Raw genomic sequence first — 18,427 nt, forward strand, 5'->3', positions numbered from 1 at the left:
TGGTGATATGGTGATGGTGGTTGTAGTAGTAATGGCAGTGATGATGATGTGGTGGTTGGAAGGGATATCCTTGGAACAATTTGACGGAAGTAGCCTGTAACCAAGAACTTTTTGCTCCAGACTGGAGCGTTTTTCCAGTGGAACAGGAGTTTTGGCATCACTGTCTTAATAAACAAACAACTCCTTAATCTACCTCTGACAATGGGAACCAAATCTAACTGCACAAAACGATTAACAAATATGCCACTCATAACCATAGACACTACTGGGGGATACAGGTAAATCCTATTGTTCACACCTCTGTAATGATCGGTACAACCACACACCTGCTTCACCTTCCCATTAGACTAATTTTTTAACAATCATCCCTCTTATGGGGATGGTCATTGTCAAATTTCGTCCCCATTGAGTGGCGGGCAATCAAGCAGCTGGGGATTGGAAAGGGTATGACTTTTTATATAGAAAAAATTCTGTTCCCTAGGAATTGTCCCAATAAAACTTCGTCCCCGATAGTGGGTTGGACTGTAGTAATCATAGCAGTAATAATAGTTGTAGTAGCAGCAGCAGCAGTAGTAGTAGTAGTAGTAGTAGTAGTAGTAGTAGTAGTAGTAGTAGTAGTAGAGGGTTTGAGGTTTGTACATGTTGATATTAGCAATGGTCCAATCTAGTGGACACTTCACATGGGGCCAGAATACCAAAGAGACTTGATCAGAGGAGACTCCAACATCAAAGGGGAAGCAAAATGACCACCAAGGGACATTACAATAGTCAGACTGGTGCCTAGGATTTTACAAATGGCAGCTGCTATCCTCGTCATTTTTTGCATTCGTAATTTTGTGCTGCCATATTTAATTATTTAATAAACTTTTTAAAATATCAATTCATTGAATCTTCATTTTACAAAAAAGTGACCATGGATGCAAATTTACGACCATTTACGACCTTTACGACCAACGGGTCAAATTTACGACTTTACCTTGCTGGTCACCTTGTGTATTAGATTTGTTAAGACCGCCAATGCAAATTTATAAAATTTGTGCAATTTTCATCTTTATCATAATGATTTATAGATAAAATTGAGGTAAACTTGGATTACCTATAAAAATAGGCCATGTCCAAATATCGTGAGTAATGGTATATAACATGAAAATAGCCCTTTTTATACTATGAACAGTAACATACAAGTACAGCCTTTTCTAACTTGGTCAGAAGATACTTTGATAAAATATCCAAAGTAAAATTATTAGATAAAAAAAGTAGTTTGTATGCTTTATGGTAGGTCAGGTTTATTTCCATCACCAGTTGTGAGTAAAAAGATTTATGACAAGCTTGTGGGGAATTTTACATTGTTTGACTAGTTTTTATCAGTGTTGATTTTCGAGCTGAAGTCAAAGTACAATGTACAACATACTACATATTTATCAAAAGGAGATGTTATAGTTGGTGTTCTCTATGTTAATGTGACAATCACAAAATGGCAAAACATTGAGTAAGAGTTTTGTTCTATGCATTATTCTTGATGCACTCCCATATTTGTCTATCATGTAGCATTCCATAAGTCCATTTGATAAAATTTGACATTAAAAGAAATAAAATTTTGTCCAATTTTATAGGAAACAATAGGCGAGTTCTGAATTTTTACTACATTGTAAAGGATACCTTGACCCATCGCTTGTGTGATTTCCAATTCCATATCAAATTTGAAATTTCTACTTTCGTGTTACAATAACTTAACAGCGCTGGTAGACTAACCATACATTTTAACAAATAAACGATTTACTCTTGGCCATAGGAATGAAATAGGGAGTGATAAATTCTTTGAATACTCTAAACCCTCCCCCACCCCCTGCGTCCCTGTTGTAAAGAGGACATAATACTAAGCATGAATTATCTTGACAAAGTAATGAAAGGATGATCAAATCATTAAAAACTGATGGTTTGTAAAGGGAGCCTTACTTAAGCCTATAGCAGGCTACACAGAGAACTAGATCATCAATAAATATGGTGGTTCAGTTCACAAATATGTATTGATGAATTGAACAAATTAATTAATCCATTAATTTTTATCTGTTAAAAGTGAGACAAAGATACCAATTTTAGAAAAAAAATCAATTTGGTTCAATGTTTGTTAAAAAAAACAACCCAAAAAACAAACAATCCCTGGTTCAATGTTGAATTTAGTTTTAATCTTCTTGTTTGCTTTTCATTGGTAAAAATGATTAGTATACAGTTTTTTGACCTTATATTGGATTTTCAGACCAAGGAATTAGCCCGACCTTGGAAGGGCTATATTCGAGGTTACGAAAGATTCAATAATATTTGTCAAATACTCTATTATAACACCCCAGGTGTGCAATTTCCTATAAAATTATCATTAAAGTCAGTAAATATGAAAATATTAAAAGAATAAATATAATTTTCAGGTAAGTCGAGATTAGGAGTAGATTTTACTTTAATTTAAAGTGTCAACAACAACAAAAAACATCACACTGTTGCACATTACTCCCCTTAGTTTTTATTATCTAAGTGACGAAACAAGTTATGGTGACCCAACTCGATGCACATTCAGTTCCGTGCGAGGTGAAGTTTTGCGATCAATATGCATTATTTTTGACTGGTTTATTTCCTAAGACGAATAGTAGAGGGATGTTATAATAAATGACATTTACCTTCACCACTTTCAATAGGCTCCATAAAGTAAGGCAAATTAAGTCTGGTCTGAAAAGAGAACACAGAATAAACTAAATGAAGGAAGTTTTTGTCCTTCTTAAAATAGAAAAATTCAAAGATGCCAACAAGAAATTTCAAATTCCTTACTGAAGGCTCAAAAATTCTTACAATGTACAATAAATTTTAAAAAGAAAAAAGAACAGGGAAAACGTGTCAAACCGAAACAAATGCAAATCCATAAAACAAGTAAAAAAGAAATCGCAGCCAATTACGACCATTGAGAGTTACAAAGGGTTGTAACTTATGATTATAGATTATCAAAAAAGAAAGGGGATAATAAATTACAAAAAAAAGCCAAGATGACAACCTTTGATCATAATGGAAATTTGTCAAAAAGGAAGAAAATTTATCCATCCATCAGTCAAACCTAAACCAAATCTAACATGACAGATTAAACCATATTTAGGTGATATTATGTTACATATTAATACTATCATAAAAACATTAATTCCAAGCATAAGATATTTAAATTTTAAGGAATATTTTATAAGTTGTAAATATCATTTTAAAGATACAATTTATAACAACAATGTTACTTATCCACTACATACAGGGGTGATGATAAACGTTTGCCTCAAAGGTCAAACATTCTCATGCCTTATGCTAGAACATAATTCGTTGTAAGTGGCATGCAACTTACTATATTAGACTCATGAATTTTTAATTAATTGCAAAATAGAAAAATATAGATTAAATGAAAACATGCCATTCATTCTTCGTTTCCAAAGTCCATTATACTTCCTAATTGCAATATATTATTGCACTATAATCAGATGAATCTTATGATAAAATGCAAGCGTAAGGGAGAGGAAAATGAAGGACAGAAAATGAGAGGATAACATTTTTTTTTTAAAGGGAGGGAGGGAAGGAGGGAGAGAGAGAGAGAGAGAGAGAGAGAGAGAGAGAGAGAGAGAGAGAGAGAGAGAGAGAGAGAGAGAGAGGAGAGAGAGGAGAGAGAGAGAGAGAGAGAGAGAGAGAGAGAGAGAGAGAGAGAGAGAGATGAATATATTATATAAAAAGAATGAAAGACTTTTCTACTTGTATGTTAAATGAATTTACATCTCTCTATCAAATTTCCATTATTTTGTCAATGCATTTACAGTGCTGCCAACCCTAGTCCAATGAAAATGTGTACAACGGAGAGCCAAAAGAGTAAGATTTTGAAAGCGTTTACAATCCTGAAAAAAAAAACAACAAAAAATTAGAACTAAATCTGATGATGGGCATACTAGCAATATTATAATCAATATATAAATTAATAAAATTGGTCTTTATAGACTATATAAATGGTACCAACTTCCAGAATTTACATATAAATCTGATATGACCCAGCCAGATAATATTAAATTGAACTCCTTATATTAGCTTCCAGGTTAAAAAAAAACAAAAAAAAAAAAACGATTAAAATGTTTAAGTACACTAGAAAAGTGTATGATTGTTAAAAATGCTTAAATAATATAAATTTATAATATGCTGAAAAATCCTCGCAAAATGCGGAAAATGAACAAAAATACATAAAAGTACACATTTTTATGTAAGGTTGGCACCAGTGTACTTAGCATTCCTGTTTCCAATGAGGAGCCATGCATGTACAAGATAACAAAACAGATAAAAACCTTCACCGCTGTTCTGCAAGATTTTCACAATTAGCATGCTTAAGGATTCTCGAGTAACAATAGGCCAATGCACCAATGTTGGAAAGAGAAAAAAAAGAAAGTCTTAAAGTATAAAAACATTCACTAACCAAATGCCGTAGCTCCCTTAGATCCCTGCACACCAAATGAAAGACTGACAACACAATACTGACATACAAATTGTAAACATTTTCATCACAAGAAATAGGACGATCCCTGAACATGATGTCTTGAAGCTCCTCTGAAAATAAACAATTCATTAAAGTCAATATTGTCACCACAATTACCACAAATATTACTTCATCAATTTTGGCACAGTCAAGAACTATGTTGAGTTGGGTCAAATTAACAAGAAATCATTTTAGGCTTTCCTAATCGATTGCACATCCATGTACACAGGACAACTTTCAAATGTCAATTCCGTTCTTCATATTCTGGCATATTTGCTTTACTTCAGTATCAAGATATGAAAAATACTTCAATACGTGGAATATCCTTCACCACTAAAGAAATTATTGAATTTCTGAAAGGTTGGATTTTGACTATTTAAACTTCAGCTTCCGTTTAATATTAATACATTAAAATATTTTTTCCACCACTCTTATTATATTGTTATTCCTTTCTGACAGTCACATATAGTAACATCCATTGACTGTCTGTTTGATAAAGCAACTCTATGTCATCCTTTCGATTTGCAAAACACAATAATGGCAGTACAAACCCAGATACGTTTATTGTTGTGACTTGGTGTGACACCATTTTCAAATTTTGACTGATAATTATCTCCCATGAATTAAGCTGAGTGGATGTGCAGTTTGCACTATTTTTTTTTTTTGAACTGTGCCACTTTTTGAGGAGTGTTATTGACCTCTTTGAGTTTAATACTCAATCCTGTGTCATCTGTATCTGCAGACACACAGAAGCTACAGTCGATGACCACTGGTTAGTTATTATCAATAATTGTTATCAAGTCTGTACTGTTATGAGTCAAGTTTGACACACTCAGGGATAAAATAGAATGATTGTCATTGCCCACTAAACACACTGAAATTTTGGAACACAGCCACAGTTTACAGGTCTGTAGTCTACCTAAAAGAGAATCAGCCCTGATCTATTCACTCGTTCTTTAATGAGCTGATTACAAATTTAAGAAAACTCGACCAAAATAAAAAAATTATGGGGTTCAATATTAGAAATAAACTTACGTCTACTGTAATCTGGGAAATGCAGACACAAGGGTTCGCAGAATCCAGTCCCAAAGCGAAACTTCTCCCATACAATTTCAGATATAAAAATGGTACAGATGTTGAGTTTAGTCTGTGAAAAATAATGAGTGAATGAAGTAGTTTTAAAAGTGGCCAACTTTTCAAGAGCAAAAACAGAACATCCCAATGCCACTTCAACTCAACACAGCACAATATCATAACCATAATGGTAATTAATTCATCTTATAGGTGCCTATATAATAATTACATAAACCGAAGATTACCATTTAAACTGTACATCACAGATGAATGCCTGCCAATAAATATAGTCCAGGAAATAATTGGAATTTCACTTCTACTTTAGTAGCAGCTTTTGTCCTCTTCAAAAAATCTGATGTAAATTCAGTTTCATATCAAAGGATGGAGTCTGATTTTACAATAAGAAGGCTAGCCAACCAAGCTGTACTGAGGGTTCCTCTGAAATTGATTTTGTTCCTCACTTGACTAAACACATACTCACATTCAAAATTTGAGTGAGGAATGGTCAGCAGTCCTAATATGAAATGAGCAAGCCTTTGAAACTTCAACACACGAAGAGAATCAACAAATTTGCTTAGAGTGAAGTGCAAAGCACTGCTGAATTGAGGAAAGCTGAAGGAATTCTTGATCAAAGTTTTCAGTGCTGTATATATTGAATTCACTGGTTAAGGAGTGAGGCCTCTGTCTGTCGCCATCTTGCTTTGTTTACAGAGAGACAATGACCAGATTATTGAAAGCGCTCCACAACTAAAAATCCTTTCTAGCAACCAACATCAATAATAGTTAAGGTGACAACTCAGTCTCTGTGTAAACTAAGCAAGATGGCAGCAGTGCTCTTGCTCCTTAACCAATGCCACAATTGTTCTTACCTCAGCATGTTTCAGATGAATTTTTTTTGTCTTAAATTTTGTTTAGCAGTTCAAATCGTAACAGTTACAATTCTATCGTGGCAGTTGGTCACTATGAGATTATAATTTCAAGAGATGTACAGATTCTTGTATTCCTTTATTCACAACTTGACTAAGAAGAGTTTACTGAACTAACTTTTGTCAACTCTAGTATTTCTGAAATATGGTTTTCAAATAGCCATCTTTCTGTATTTTATCACAAAGCTGGTTATAAAGGAACAAATCATCTCTCAGCGTTGCATCGAAGAAAAAGAAAAAGTTGATACAGAAAAGAAGATTGACAACACACACAAAAACACACACACTCTCTCTCTATCTATCCCTCACTCTTTGTGTGTGTATGTGTGCAAATCTTAAAATTCATCACCTTCGTCTCTCTTTAAAAATATTTCTTTCTCTTATGTGGTTTGTTTAACATTTAAAACACCTTTGGTCATTTAAACATTATAACCATTTAAAATTCTCATTTCATTATTGCTTTAAATACGAACCAGCTCTTGAAGCCTTAACATTGCTGGAAGAAGATGATGATTACCCTCACGGAGCCTTTCAGCTTTATCAAAAACCTGGAATACAATGCACAAAAATAGATAATTGAAAATCTTTTCACCAAAGCATAACATGCACATATGCAAAGCTTGTGGTTGTAACCAAACCAAATTGTTAATGACAGTTTTAATTCTTAATGGAATTTTTTAAAAATTAGTGCTGCTGTTGAACGTTTAACACATAGTGTTCAGTGTTCAACATGGTGCATTGGAATTTGAACTTTGACCTTAACCTTTTTGCTCCGAAAGTGGTTTTGGTTTTCACTACTACGGAGTAGTTTGGCCGCTCCATGGAACTAGAATCAATGTAAGAGATGTGGGTTTTGCGCAAGACATATTACACTTGTGCACTCTTTTCCGGGGAAATATTCCAAATTTTAAATAACTATAGGTACTTGGGGCCATTAACCCTCCCTGCTAGCTACTTGCTTGATGTCATTGGAGGTTAACTGATATCAGGAAGTGCCGTGTCCAATGGGGGCATATTTATGGTCTTATAATATGTTGGAATAGCGGAAACAATAACAGCCTCTTTCACTTTATTATTTTGATTTGAAAAATCAGTTGTCTTTCTAAACATCAGTGCAAATTTGACATTCTTATGATTAATAGTTTTCTTTAAATATTGCAAAAAGTGTATCTAATTTTAAGTGCTTGTAAATTTTGGTGCAATTGAATAAAAAATTTGTTATTCAAAACCCATCAGCCGTATCACATGAGTTTAATAAATATTAAAAGTAAATATATGCATCTATATTCCTGTGCATTATTATCATATTGGCAGTTGATTTTCTTGATTTATTCTTGGCTTTATTTGTTATGTATATTTGTTTTTACCATGCATTTCCGTTCCTCTCAAAAAGTTGTGTTGGTCATAATAATATCATGGCTGAAGCGCATTTTTTTAAAAAGGGAAAAGTTAGGTGTCCCTTATTATTTTTTTGTTTGTTTGTTTGTTGCTTTAGGTCTCTTCCAACACAATTGAGGTTATATGAGAGACCGCTGAAACAAAAAAACAAGCAATCTAACAAAAATAGTACAAATGTAAATCAAAATCATAACCTAAAGATATCATAAGCTAAATTATAAATAACTAAGTACAAACAGGCAGAGATTTACAGAAAAAAAAATATCCCCTGTCAAAAATACAATCACAAACCAAAGAAGCAGGATAGGCTAGTAAAGAGAAGAAGAAACGACATCACTATCGGATCGTACACCCATGCGAACATCATAGGTATATGATTCAAGGGTGATGCTCCCATCCAACCACCCGCCCTTATTATTTCAAAACTAAATCTCTTACAACACCCATTACTGCCAACAGACAAGTGCTAATTAACATCCAAGTCTAGTGGGGTAAAGTGCTTGCCCAAAACCACAATATGACAAGACAGCATACCACTGGGGCACAGTTGGCACAATGAAATATTTTGTAAATGGAAAGATTTGTGAATTGCAACCTACCAGATAAAGGGTCTGATTACTTAAAAAACTTATTGAAGAGACAGACTTGACAATCAATCTGACAAATTCAGACATGTCATCACATGAGATGTACACTGTTTCCCTCTCTTCGTCAACCTCCTTTGCTTCACCATTTTCCTTCAAATCATTCAAGTTGCCAGGCAGATTATTCAGGATGTACTCAAATAAAAACCTGGCATTGACACATTCAATGCAGTTGACGAACAAGTGAGGAAGCTGAGGAAGTTAAATCTAATAGTAAATTCATTTCACAACTAAAAACATAGGTCCAAATTTGATTAAATTGTTTTCTTTAAAAGACAATTTGAGGGGACTTGTCTTTGAAAGATCAGAGTGCCCAGCAAAATTTCAAAGTCAAATTTACGACCATGAAACAAAATTTATAACCAAGGAAATTAAAATATTTTCTTCTGAAATCAAATGGATTTTGCTCATATTACATTTACCCAAGCATAAACTTTCTATACAAGGAGGAGTAGTAACAGCAGCAGCAGCAGCAGCGGTGGTGGTGGTGATGGAGGAGGCGGAGGAGATGGAGGAGGAAGAAGAGGAGGAGGAGGAGAAGGTGGTGGTGGTGGTGGAAAATCTGATGTAAATTCAGTTTCATACCATGGGGTGGAGTCTGATTTTACGACAAGAAGGCTTGCCAACATATCTGTACTTAGGGATCCTCTGAAATTGGTTTCGTTCTTCATTACATTCATAATTTGAATGAGGTCAGTAGTCCTAACATGAAGTGAGCAAGCCTTTGAAACTTCAACACTCCAAGAGAATCAACAAATTTGCTAATTGTAAACCACTGCTGAATTGAGGAAAGGTGAAGGAATTCCTGATCAAAGCTTTCAGTGCTATAGATATCATACTCCAGTTTGTCCATAGCAATATCAAAATGTTCCCCATCCTTTACAAGGATGAAAACTCTAAACTTTCAGATAAAAAAATCTCCTTGAGCTGAATAATACACAACTCTTCTTGGATACATCCCCCACCTTAGCCTGTTTCAAGATCTCATTTTCTAAAGGGAAATTGGCAATTATATGGTCACATGCCTCCACATTATAGTTCCTGAGACACGTATAAAATGGCAGTAAGTCATTTCTACCAATGAAGGTTTCTAGGATGTCCAATGTTTTGCTGCCTACACACATATAAACATCCTCCTTATGTAGAATATGTCCCTATAGTCTAAATACCTAACATCTTTGCCATCACTAAAAACTGATAGTCTGGTCATTTTTGAGAATTTTTATCATTTAAAAAAAATTAATTAGCAGGTCAAATCTTAAGAGTAAGGAATTTATCATGGCATTGGCCACTATGTAGTAGAAGTAGTAGCAGTGGTAGTAGTTGTGGTAGTGGTAGTAGTGATAAAGAGGGGGGGGGGGGGGGGGGGGGGGGGAGAAACCATGTTGATGTTACCGATGGTCTAATCATGTGGTGAGTTTACATGGGGTATGAGTACCCCAGAGACTTGATTAGGGGAGTCTCCGAACATCAGTGGGGAAGCAAAATGACCGCCAAGGGACATTACAATGGTCACACTGTGAGGATGTTCAAAATTGCGGCCATTAGATGAAGCCTCGTCATTTTTTACATTCATAATTTTGTGCTGCAGATTTAATCCAATAAACTCTCTAAAATTTCAATTCACTGAATCTTCAACTATCTTACGACTTTTTTACAACCATGGATGCAAACTTACAATCATTTACAACCAAGTGGTCAAATTTACAAATTTACAACTTCACAACCTTGCTGGACACCCTGAAGATAGTAACCAATTACACTCACATCTTCCAGTTTTGTACTCCAGAAACTCCAGTAATTGAATATGTGAGGTAGGAAAGCATTTGGTCCTCTTTATTTGTTCTTCTCCACAATACAGAAATTCGTGATTCAGGATCTGAACATCCGAAGTCTAACAAATTGGATTAAATATAAAGTTTATACCTCCATAATAGTAACTCTCTTGTATCCATCTCATTCCAACAGTAATTGACATAAAGGCTACTCGACCAATTAAAGAAACAATAACATGGGGCAGACAGGATGTCTAGACAGTTTGAATCCAAAGTTTATCACAATTTTTCTTGCAATAAAGACAGTAAAATTGTTTGCTACCTTTTGAATAATAATAAATATGCTAGTCTAACTCAAAGTATTCTCTGCAATATCTAACAGACCAAGCTACTTAACCATTGCTGGGTAGACAGAGGGGTCAGAAAAAAAAAAACTTGACCATATCCACAACAGTTCATCATCCCATGTTCACTTCACGATTAACCTCTGAAATGTCCTACCACTTAATTATAATCATCATCTTCATCATTATCATTGTAATAATAATAATAATAATGATAATAATAACAACAACAACAATAATAATAGTAATAACTAATAATAATTTATATACTAATGGAGACAGATCACAAAGCCCAAAATGGTATAACATAAATATTACTATTAATATATTATCTATTTGTGTTCTTGTCGTTGTTTTATAATTGTTATGAGTTTTATGGCTTTTGAGATGCATTTAGGTCATTTCAGAGCCAGAAATGGGACAGTCAAAAAAGTCTAGATTTATTAAAAGCATAAGAGAATACTTAAGACATAGGGGAATTGTTTAAATAGGGAACAGATGAAGATTCCAAGAGAACACAATCAGTGTATTTCGTTTGAAATCAACTAAAAGTCACAGCCAGACAAAAGCACAGCATCCCACCGATAAGAATACACTTCAATGCTTACAAAAAATGATATTCAAAACAAAAGAATATTACAGTACACAAACATCAGTACACAAACATCATGTCCCAAAACTAATACAATACATTTGACCGTTCCCCTCTCAATCAAGGGCTCTGGCCAGGGCCAGGACAAGCCAAGTAATCTCATTCCAAGACAAAGATAGAAAGCAACTTGGAAAACAGATATAGGTGGATAGAAGACACAGCAAGTGACCACCTGCCTACCATGGGAGGTGTTCTGGTCTCAAGATTCAACTTTAATTAAGAACATTAAAAACAAATAAGTATGAGTATGAGATAAAAGAAAAACAGTTAAAGCAGTATTGGTTCCATAATATTAACATCTTAATTTGTAGAACAACTACCTTCAAATGAGTCAAAACAGCTTGAAGAGTGTGTGTTTTTCCTGTTGATGTATGACCGTAGACAAACAAAGATCCAGGAGTCATGTGGCTTTGCTGAAAAAGGAGAGAAAAAAACTTTTGGCTAAATTACATGCATTGTTTTGTTTTTGTTTTTAAGGAATTTACAGCGCTTGCAACACATTTAGGTCATATTAGCACCAATAGAAAGGGGATAGATTGAAATGGTTCAGACATTTAAAGAGACGAGCAACGGAGTACGTGGGAAGGAAAATATTGGACTTACACTTACAATTAGTGGGAAAGAGGAAAAAAGGACGCCCAAAGACAATATAGTTGGAAAAGGTAAAGGACGATATGAAAGACCTGGGCCTGGAGGAAGATGATGCTCTGAACTGAGATGCAAGGAGATGTGGGATTCATTATGGAAACCCTGCAAAATGCAGGATAAGCTGAAAGAAGAAGAAGCGCCAGTAGAAAGGACGAAAATGGGTAGTCAAAAATTCTAGAATTACAATTAAAGCACCCATGAAAAAGGAAGACAAAGAGGAATTAGTTCAAATAGAGAACAGAGATGTAGATCCCAAGAGCATACCACCATCAATGTAAGTTTGAGATCACCTAAATGTCTCATCCTGGCACAAGCACAGGTTCTCACTCAGAGGAACACACTCAAATGTTTACAAAACATATATAAGTAAACAATAAATAATACAGTGCACAGCAGAGAGATGATTTACAAGACAAAAAGCATCTCTCCAAAAACTGTAACTATATATTTGACTGTTTCCCTCCCAGCTAGGGTATCTGACCAGGGCCAGGACAAAACCAAGTAATCTCATTCCAAGACAAAGTCAGAGGACTTGTTGGAAAACAGATATAGGGGGGATAGAAGACAGAGTAAGTGCCTCCCTGCCCATTATGGGATGTCAGGAACCCCACCCAGAATTACATACGTAAACCACCATTTGTTAATGTATATCAGATGAACTAAAAAAAAAGAAAAAAAAGGGAGGGCAATTCTATGATTAATTCAATTGTAACCCCTGGCTTGAAGCGGTATTATGTCAGGATTTAGAAAACTGAGAACATTGATTTTAAGGTGAAAATGGTCAAATTGATCAAATTCCAGTTTTAGGTAGTTTCAGAAACTACAATCATTGTTCTACATAAAAACATAATAATTCAACATAAATAATGGCGATAAGTTAAATAAATTTCAAATTTTAAAATGCAACTCTCAGCAACACTCAAGATAGCTGAACAAAGTGGGTCCCATAATTACAGTAAAAGTTTGTGCCTTTAGTTTTTGAGGGCATTTAAGGATCAGTCTGACTCCTATGTAGTGGATACAATCAGCACAATGAAGTCTTAACAGAGATGCCAACTTAAAATTTAGCTCACATATCTTTCTTTTATAAATGTTTAAGCTCTTGAGCACTCTTCAGACCATGCCAGTGGTGAAAAGGATGAAAAATATTATAATCTGACTGTCTCATAAATGTCCAACTGCCTTTGTGCTCACTGAACAAGTGACCATGACCTCTGTTGCATTATAAAATGTATTAAGCCTTTCTCACATTGATAAAAAATAATTTATAATTGAAAAAGCCAGTTCCCAAATTTGGAGAGAAAAATAAAGTGAGTAGATGTAACTCATATATAAGGGAACAACATATGAGTCACATCTACTCACTTTATTTTTCTCTCTATTTTACTGGCTCATTTAGGCACCTCTAGTTTTGGTTTTCCCAAATTTGAATGTTTTAATAAATATTTCATGGTATAAAATGTATTTACAATAAAACAGGTATAATAATGATAAAGTTGATAGAGTCACCTGTCCAAAAAGGGAGATCAATGTATTAATTTGATCCTTGCGACACAAAACATTTGTATCAAGGGAGAAATCTTTGTCATTTGATTCTTGGAGATCCTCTTTTTGGTGACTCGAGGCCATTGTTGAAATTTAATGTTCTGGAATACAACAAAAAATATCTATAAAGATAAATAAGTTCTAACAAAGAGAGAAACAAATTCAAACTTTTGTAATCAGTGTTGTTAGCTCTTTCATAGATTGTGCAAGAACTCTTGTTCTAAGTAATCTGATTCCAGCCTATAGACAGGTACTGATTAGCTATTGGCTATTGGAGAAGCAAAGCTGAACTTGGGTCAATTTGAATAAAACGATTTCACTCAATCCCTGTTGCATTTTTTTCACAGTATCTGAACGGTTTTGGTATCGTTTTAATGATCAGAGATAAAACCGTCTTCAGATAGGATTGACATCACTGTAGGCACATTCCATAAATAGTAATAGTAATAGTTTGATTTTAAAAATACATCATGTTAAAAGTTTTGTAATTTTATTTTCAAAATTGAGAGTGCAAAAAAAAATAAAAAGAAAGCTCATCTAGATATTTCATTTATCTACAGTCGTGGATGGATATATGTCGACATTGTCAAAAAATAAAAGAGGAAACAAATGAGAAAATGTGAGATAATAACAAGGGATATCAATCTTGATGATTTGGTGACCTTTAAAAGGGTCACCTGATTTGACTTTCTGCTTTTGTGGCCTGTCTCTGAAGCCTAAGAATCATTGTAAGGATCATGTCCTCTGCAATGGCAAGAACATCAAATAAGGAAGCCCATCATGAAGTTGCTGTGCAAAGCAGAGGAGGGTCTCGATATCTACTATCGCTGTGATTATCCCCAGACACCTGTCTGGGGATAACGAATTTTCATTATCCCCAGACGCATATTTGAAACTCCGCTCTTTTAAACAATTATCCACATTCCAGAATATGGAATGTTTCCAGATGCACATAGAAATAAGGAAAGTAAATAAAATATCTATAAAAACATAAAATTAACCAACATTAAAATCAGTTGTTACTACATATACACAATATGCGTCGACTTCGAAGTGGGTGTCATGGCCGAATGGTTTAGTCGTCTGCCCTGGAAGTTTGACCATAATCGACGTTGTGGGTTCGAATCCTGGTAACGTCACTTTTTTTTAAATATTTTTTTTAAAATTCCGTCTTCTTTTTACAGAACGTTGAAAGGGATAAATGTCCCATCCATCCTCCCCCCACCTCTTTTTTTTATTATTAAACTCTCTCTCTCTCTCTCTCTCTCTCTCTCTCTCTCTCTCTCTCTCTTGTTTTTTTTCTAGTTTCTAGCAAATATATTCGTCCCCACTCCGATCTCAAATAGTGTCTAAAAAGAATAAATAATTAAAAAGCAAACAAACAGAAATATTCAGAGAGCGACCAAATGGTCAGATAGAGGAGAAAAAAAAACAATAATTGTTTTAAAAATAAAAACAATAATTGTTTTAAAATAAAAACAATTTAAGAAATTCATGCTCAGAAACGGAACATTTACATAAAGGTTTAGCAAACAAAAAACTCTAAGGTTTAGATCAAAATATAAAAAAAAAAAGAAAAAGAGAGATTTCCCTCGGAGAAGGGAATAGTGTTAACAACAATAATAATAATAATAATAATAATAATAATAATAATAATAATAATAATAAAAATAATAATAGTAATAGTATGATAATAAGAGTATTAATAATAAAAATAATACTATTATTGATAATAATATAATAATGATTATGATGGTAATAGTAATAATAACAAATATTACAATTATTATTATTATTATTATTATTATTATTATTATTATTATTATTATTATTATTATCATTGACCAAAACAAAAAAAAAACAATAATAGATCTAGAGCAAATTAAATAATGAAATAATATTATCGGAGAAATAAAAAATTCAACTGATTAAAAAAAAAACTCTTGCTGGGAACTCGGAACAAAAAACAATGAAAATCAATTGGGAAGAAAGAAAGAAAAGTAAAAAAAAAAAAAATAAGGGGGGGGGGCGGTCGCGACTGGGTCGAATCTGTGCAGCTAAAAGGAGTAAAATGAAAGGTGGCCTTACCCACTGAGCTGCCTATCCACACCGCTATCGGAATATTTTAAATTCATATATGAGCTAAACATATTTCCACCATTTTTGCTTCCTTGTTTTGGTACGGTAGTTATTTTCATCTCTGATTCGAATAAAAATATGTTGTTGGATCTAGTTTTGTGGACGTGTGATACTAAATTGTATTGTCTTGTGCGAAGCAGACAGGAAAATAACAGGTGTGGGTTTTGGGCTTTGGGGCGAACAACACCATGGCCTAGGAATTCGTCCGCGACATAAAAATTATTCCCGGTCGTCCCCAAAATTGTGGCCAGAATGAGCAAAAATTATAGAAACAAGAGATGATCAATAAAGTTAACAGGTAGGTTGGTAATGAAAATTTAAATGGTTGGTCGACTATGAACAGATTTGATGATTAACAACTTTCTTCCTGGTTGAAAATAAAAAGTCGAATTGCCAGTTTGACGTTTTCAGATCAAAGTAACAAAAGAAATTTCATTGATCCATTTGCTTTAAAAATTTTTTTTTTTAAAGAGCTGGATTTGACATTTGATCACTATTTACTTTCATCTTGTGTTAAATATCACTTGATATATTAACTGTTTTGGGACACAACCACTAGTATTTTTTCCAGAATATTTGGTATTTTTCACGCCTAGTTTGGCATTTTGCATAAAATCTTTCTGCCCACTTGCTACATGCGTCTGGGGATAGTATCCTCAGACAGGTGTCTGGGGATAACAAAAATTGGTTATCCCCAGACACCTGTCTGGGGATAACGAATTTTTATTATCCCCAGACAGGCGTCTGGGAATAATGACAGCCATCTACTATCATTATCATGGCCAGAAACTGGTCCTGACTATCTTCATTTGACTCGACTTCGGCAACAATGACAACTTCTGAGACTTACTATTGTTGTTACTATAAAAATAACTTTTGCCATGTCCAAATACAGAAACACAGCATCACTGATGAAAAACACTACGTTATTTAATTTTTTTGTTTGTTTGTTTTTTTACTTTCACTCTCAAGAGGATGAGAAGGAAAATTAAATAAGAATAAGAGAAAAAGAAAGGCTGCGGTTATTCAGAGTCGACTCTGAATAACTGTCTTCAGAGTCGGGGAGTCGACTCTGAATAACTGTAGACAGTTATGAGTGATGAACTTCCAGTTACCAACCACACGGTTTTTCTGTTTTTTTCTTCTCTCCTACCTCTGTTTAACCCTACGGGAAAAAATCGTTTTACTTTTTGGTATTTTCTTGTCTCTTCTGTCACGGCAGTTTTTTGCATCAGTGATTTGCATTGCAGCCGCAAAATTTGCAATTTTTTGCAAATTGTCGAGATTTTGCAAAAAAAAAAAAAAAAGAAATATTTTTAAAAATATAGTGGGGACCAGTGATGATAATCTTCCGCGGATTTCTGGGATTTTAGGATTTGTTCATAAATGTTCCGTTGTTTTTGTCATGTCAAACATTTTCTGCTCAGCGGTAGTTCAGGGGGGAAAAAACAATAATATGCCTTCTATCAGTTTTTGACACCTCTGCTCAGTTGCATGAATTTTGGTGACACGCCTTTATTTATGACGTTAGTCTAGACACGCTGGCGCCAAATGTCAAAGGCAGCACAAGACACATGGTGGCCATGAATGAGAAGATGACCGAAAGGGAAGGGGATGGAGCAAATGGGTGTAAATATTTGTGTACTTTTTAGCTGTAACATGAAAATACATTCATTTGACGATTTTATAAGGTTTATAAGCGTGTCTTTTTTTTTTCCTTCCTTTATAAGTTTTGTTTTGTTTTTGTTTGATTGTTCTGAATTTGTTAATAGAATTCATTACAACTTGTGTCTAATTATAAAACAATTAAAAAAAAAAAAATCAATTCATTAATTCTCTCTCTCTCTCTCTCTCTCTCTCTCTCTCTCTCTCTCTCTCTCTCTCCCCTCAGCCACCCTTCTATCTTTATATTATGTTTATAGATATCATTTGGTAATAGAGATAAGTTAGGCTGATCGATTTAAGAAATGATTGTTTATAAGCTGATTTAAATTTGCTTTGTTAATGGAATATGTTTTTTTGCAATTGATTAAAGATTCTTATTTATAAGCGACTGAAGTTGAAAAATCGCCAAGTTTTAAGAATTTGGCACTAAAATTGCCAAAGTCACAAAATAACCGTAGTAAACTGGTATCAAATTGAAAGAAACTCATCTCGCAAGAACTCAACTCGATAATTCGATAGGCTACTCGGCTCTAAATATCTGTACACATGGTTATCCAGGGTCGACTCTGAATAACCATCTACAGTTATCCAGAGTCGACTCTGAATAACCACTTCAAAAAGAAATATCTGTTGTGAAATACTGTAGTTATAAATACCTGGTAAAATAAGTTGCAATCAATTTACAAAAACAAAACAAACCCAGTAATCAACGTAGCCACAATTGTTTTTAAATCAAGCGTTAGTGTATGTTCTTGATACACATTTATTTTCCATTTGCAATTTGCACAGCCCGCGACTTGCCAAGAGAAAGAGAGTTCACCCCCTTCATTCCAGATATGCCAGCTTTCTTTTGCAAAAATGCCAAATGAATTGTAGTAGTCAATAAATACCGTTTTCGAAAAGAAAATCAAAAATCGCTATTGACTCACTGTTGCATTGGAAATACTATCAAACCAACGCAAAATATTGCCCATTACATCAATCTTGAATCAAGCCCATCGGATATTAGACCGCTAATGTGCACATTGGCGAAAATGCACAAGAAATTGGAAAAAAAATATAATTTTCTTATGGTATTTCTTA

At 34.1% G+C, this 18,427-nt stretch overlaps 1 protein-coding gene across 7 annotated transcripts in view; it reads right to left on the reverse strand.

The window, feature by feature from the left end:
- The window catches only part of LOC144974981 (origin recognition complex subunit 5-like), a 42,053-nt gene extending 23,896 nt beyond the window's left edge, over positions 1-18,157 (reverse strand). The window contains exons 1-8 of one of the 7 annotated variants that reach the window (XM_078918560.1): positions 18,001-18,148; positions 13,505-13,641; positions 11,668-11,760; positions 8,532-8,768; positions 7,008-7,082; positions 5,570-5,681; positions 4,475-4,605; positions 2,670-2,718 (exon numbers count right to left, since the gene is read on the reverse strand). In XM_078918560.1, the coding sequence (XP_078774686.1) occupies positions 2,670-2,718; positions 4,475-4,605; positions 5,570-5,681; positions 7,008-7,082; positions 8,532-8,768; positions 11,668-11,760; positions 13,505-13,624 (817 nt within the window). In that variant the 5' untranslated portion in view covers positions 13,625-13,641; positions 18,001-18,148. Of the gene's footprint in view, positions 1-2,669; positions 2,719-4,474; positions 4,606-5,569; positions 5,682-7,007; positions 7,083-8,531; positions 8,769-11,667; positions 11,761-13,504; positions 13,642-14,098; positions 14,120-14,202; positions 14,367-16,529; positions 16,622-18,000 lie in introns of those variants that run through there. The other 6 variants (XM_078918562.1, XM_078918565.1, XM_078918561.1 and 3 more) reach the window with 6 other exon arrangements.
- Between the last annotated feature and the right edge of the window lie 270 nt (positions 18,158-18,427).

Source organism: Berghia stephanieae, chromosome 6 (genome assembly GCF_034508935.2).
Source record: "Berghia stephanieae isolate SIO BIC M18660-M18661 chromosome 6, UCSD_Bste_1.3, whole genome shotgun sequence".
In the NCBI taxonomy this organism is placed as follows: Eukaryota; Metazoa; Mollusca; class Gastropoda; order Nudibranchia; family Aeolidiidae; genus Berghia; species Berghia stephanieae.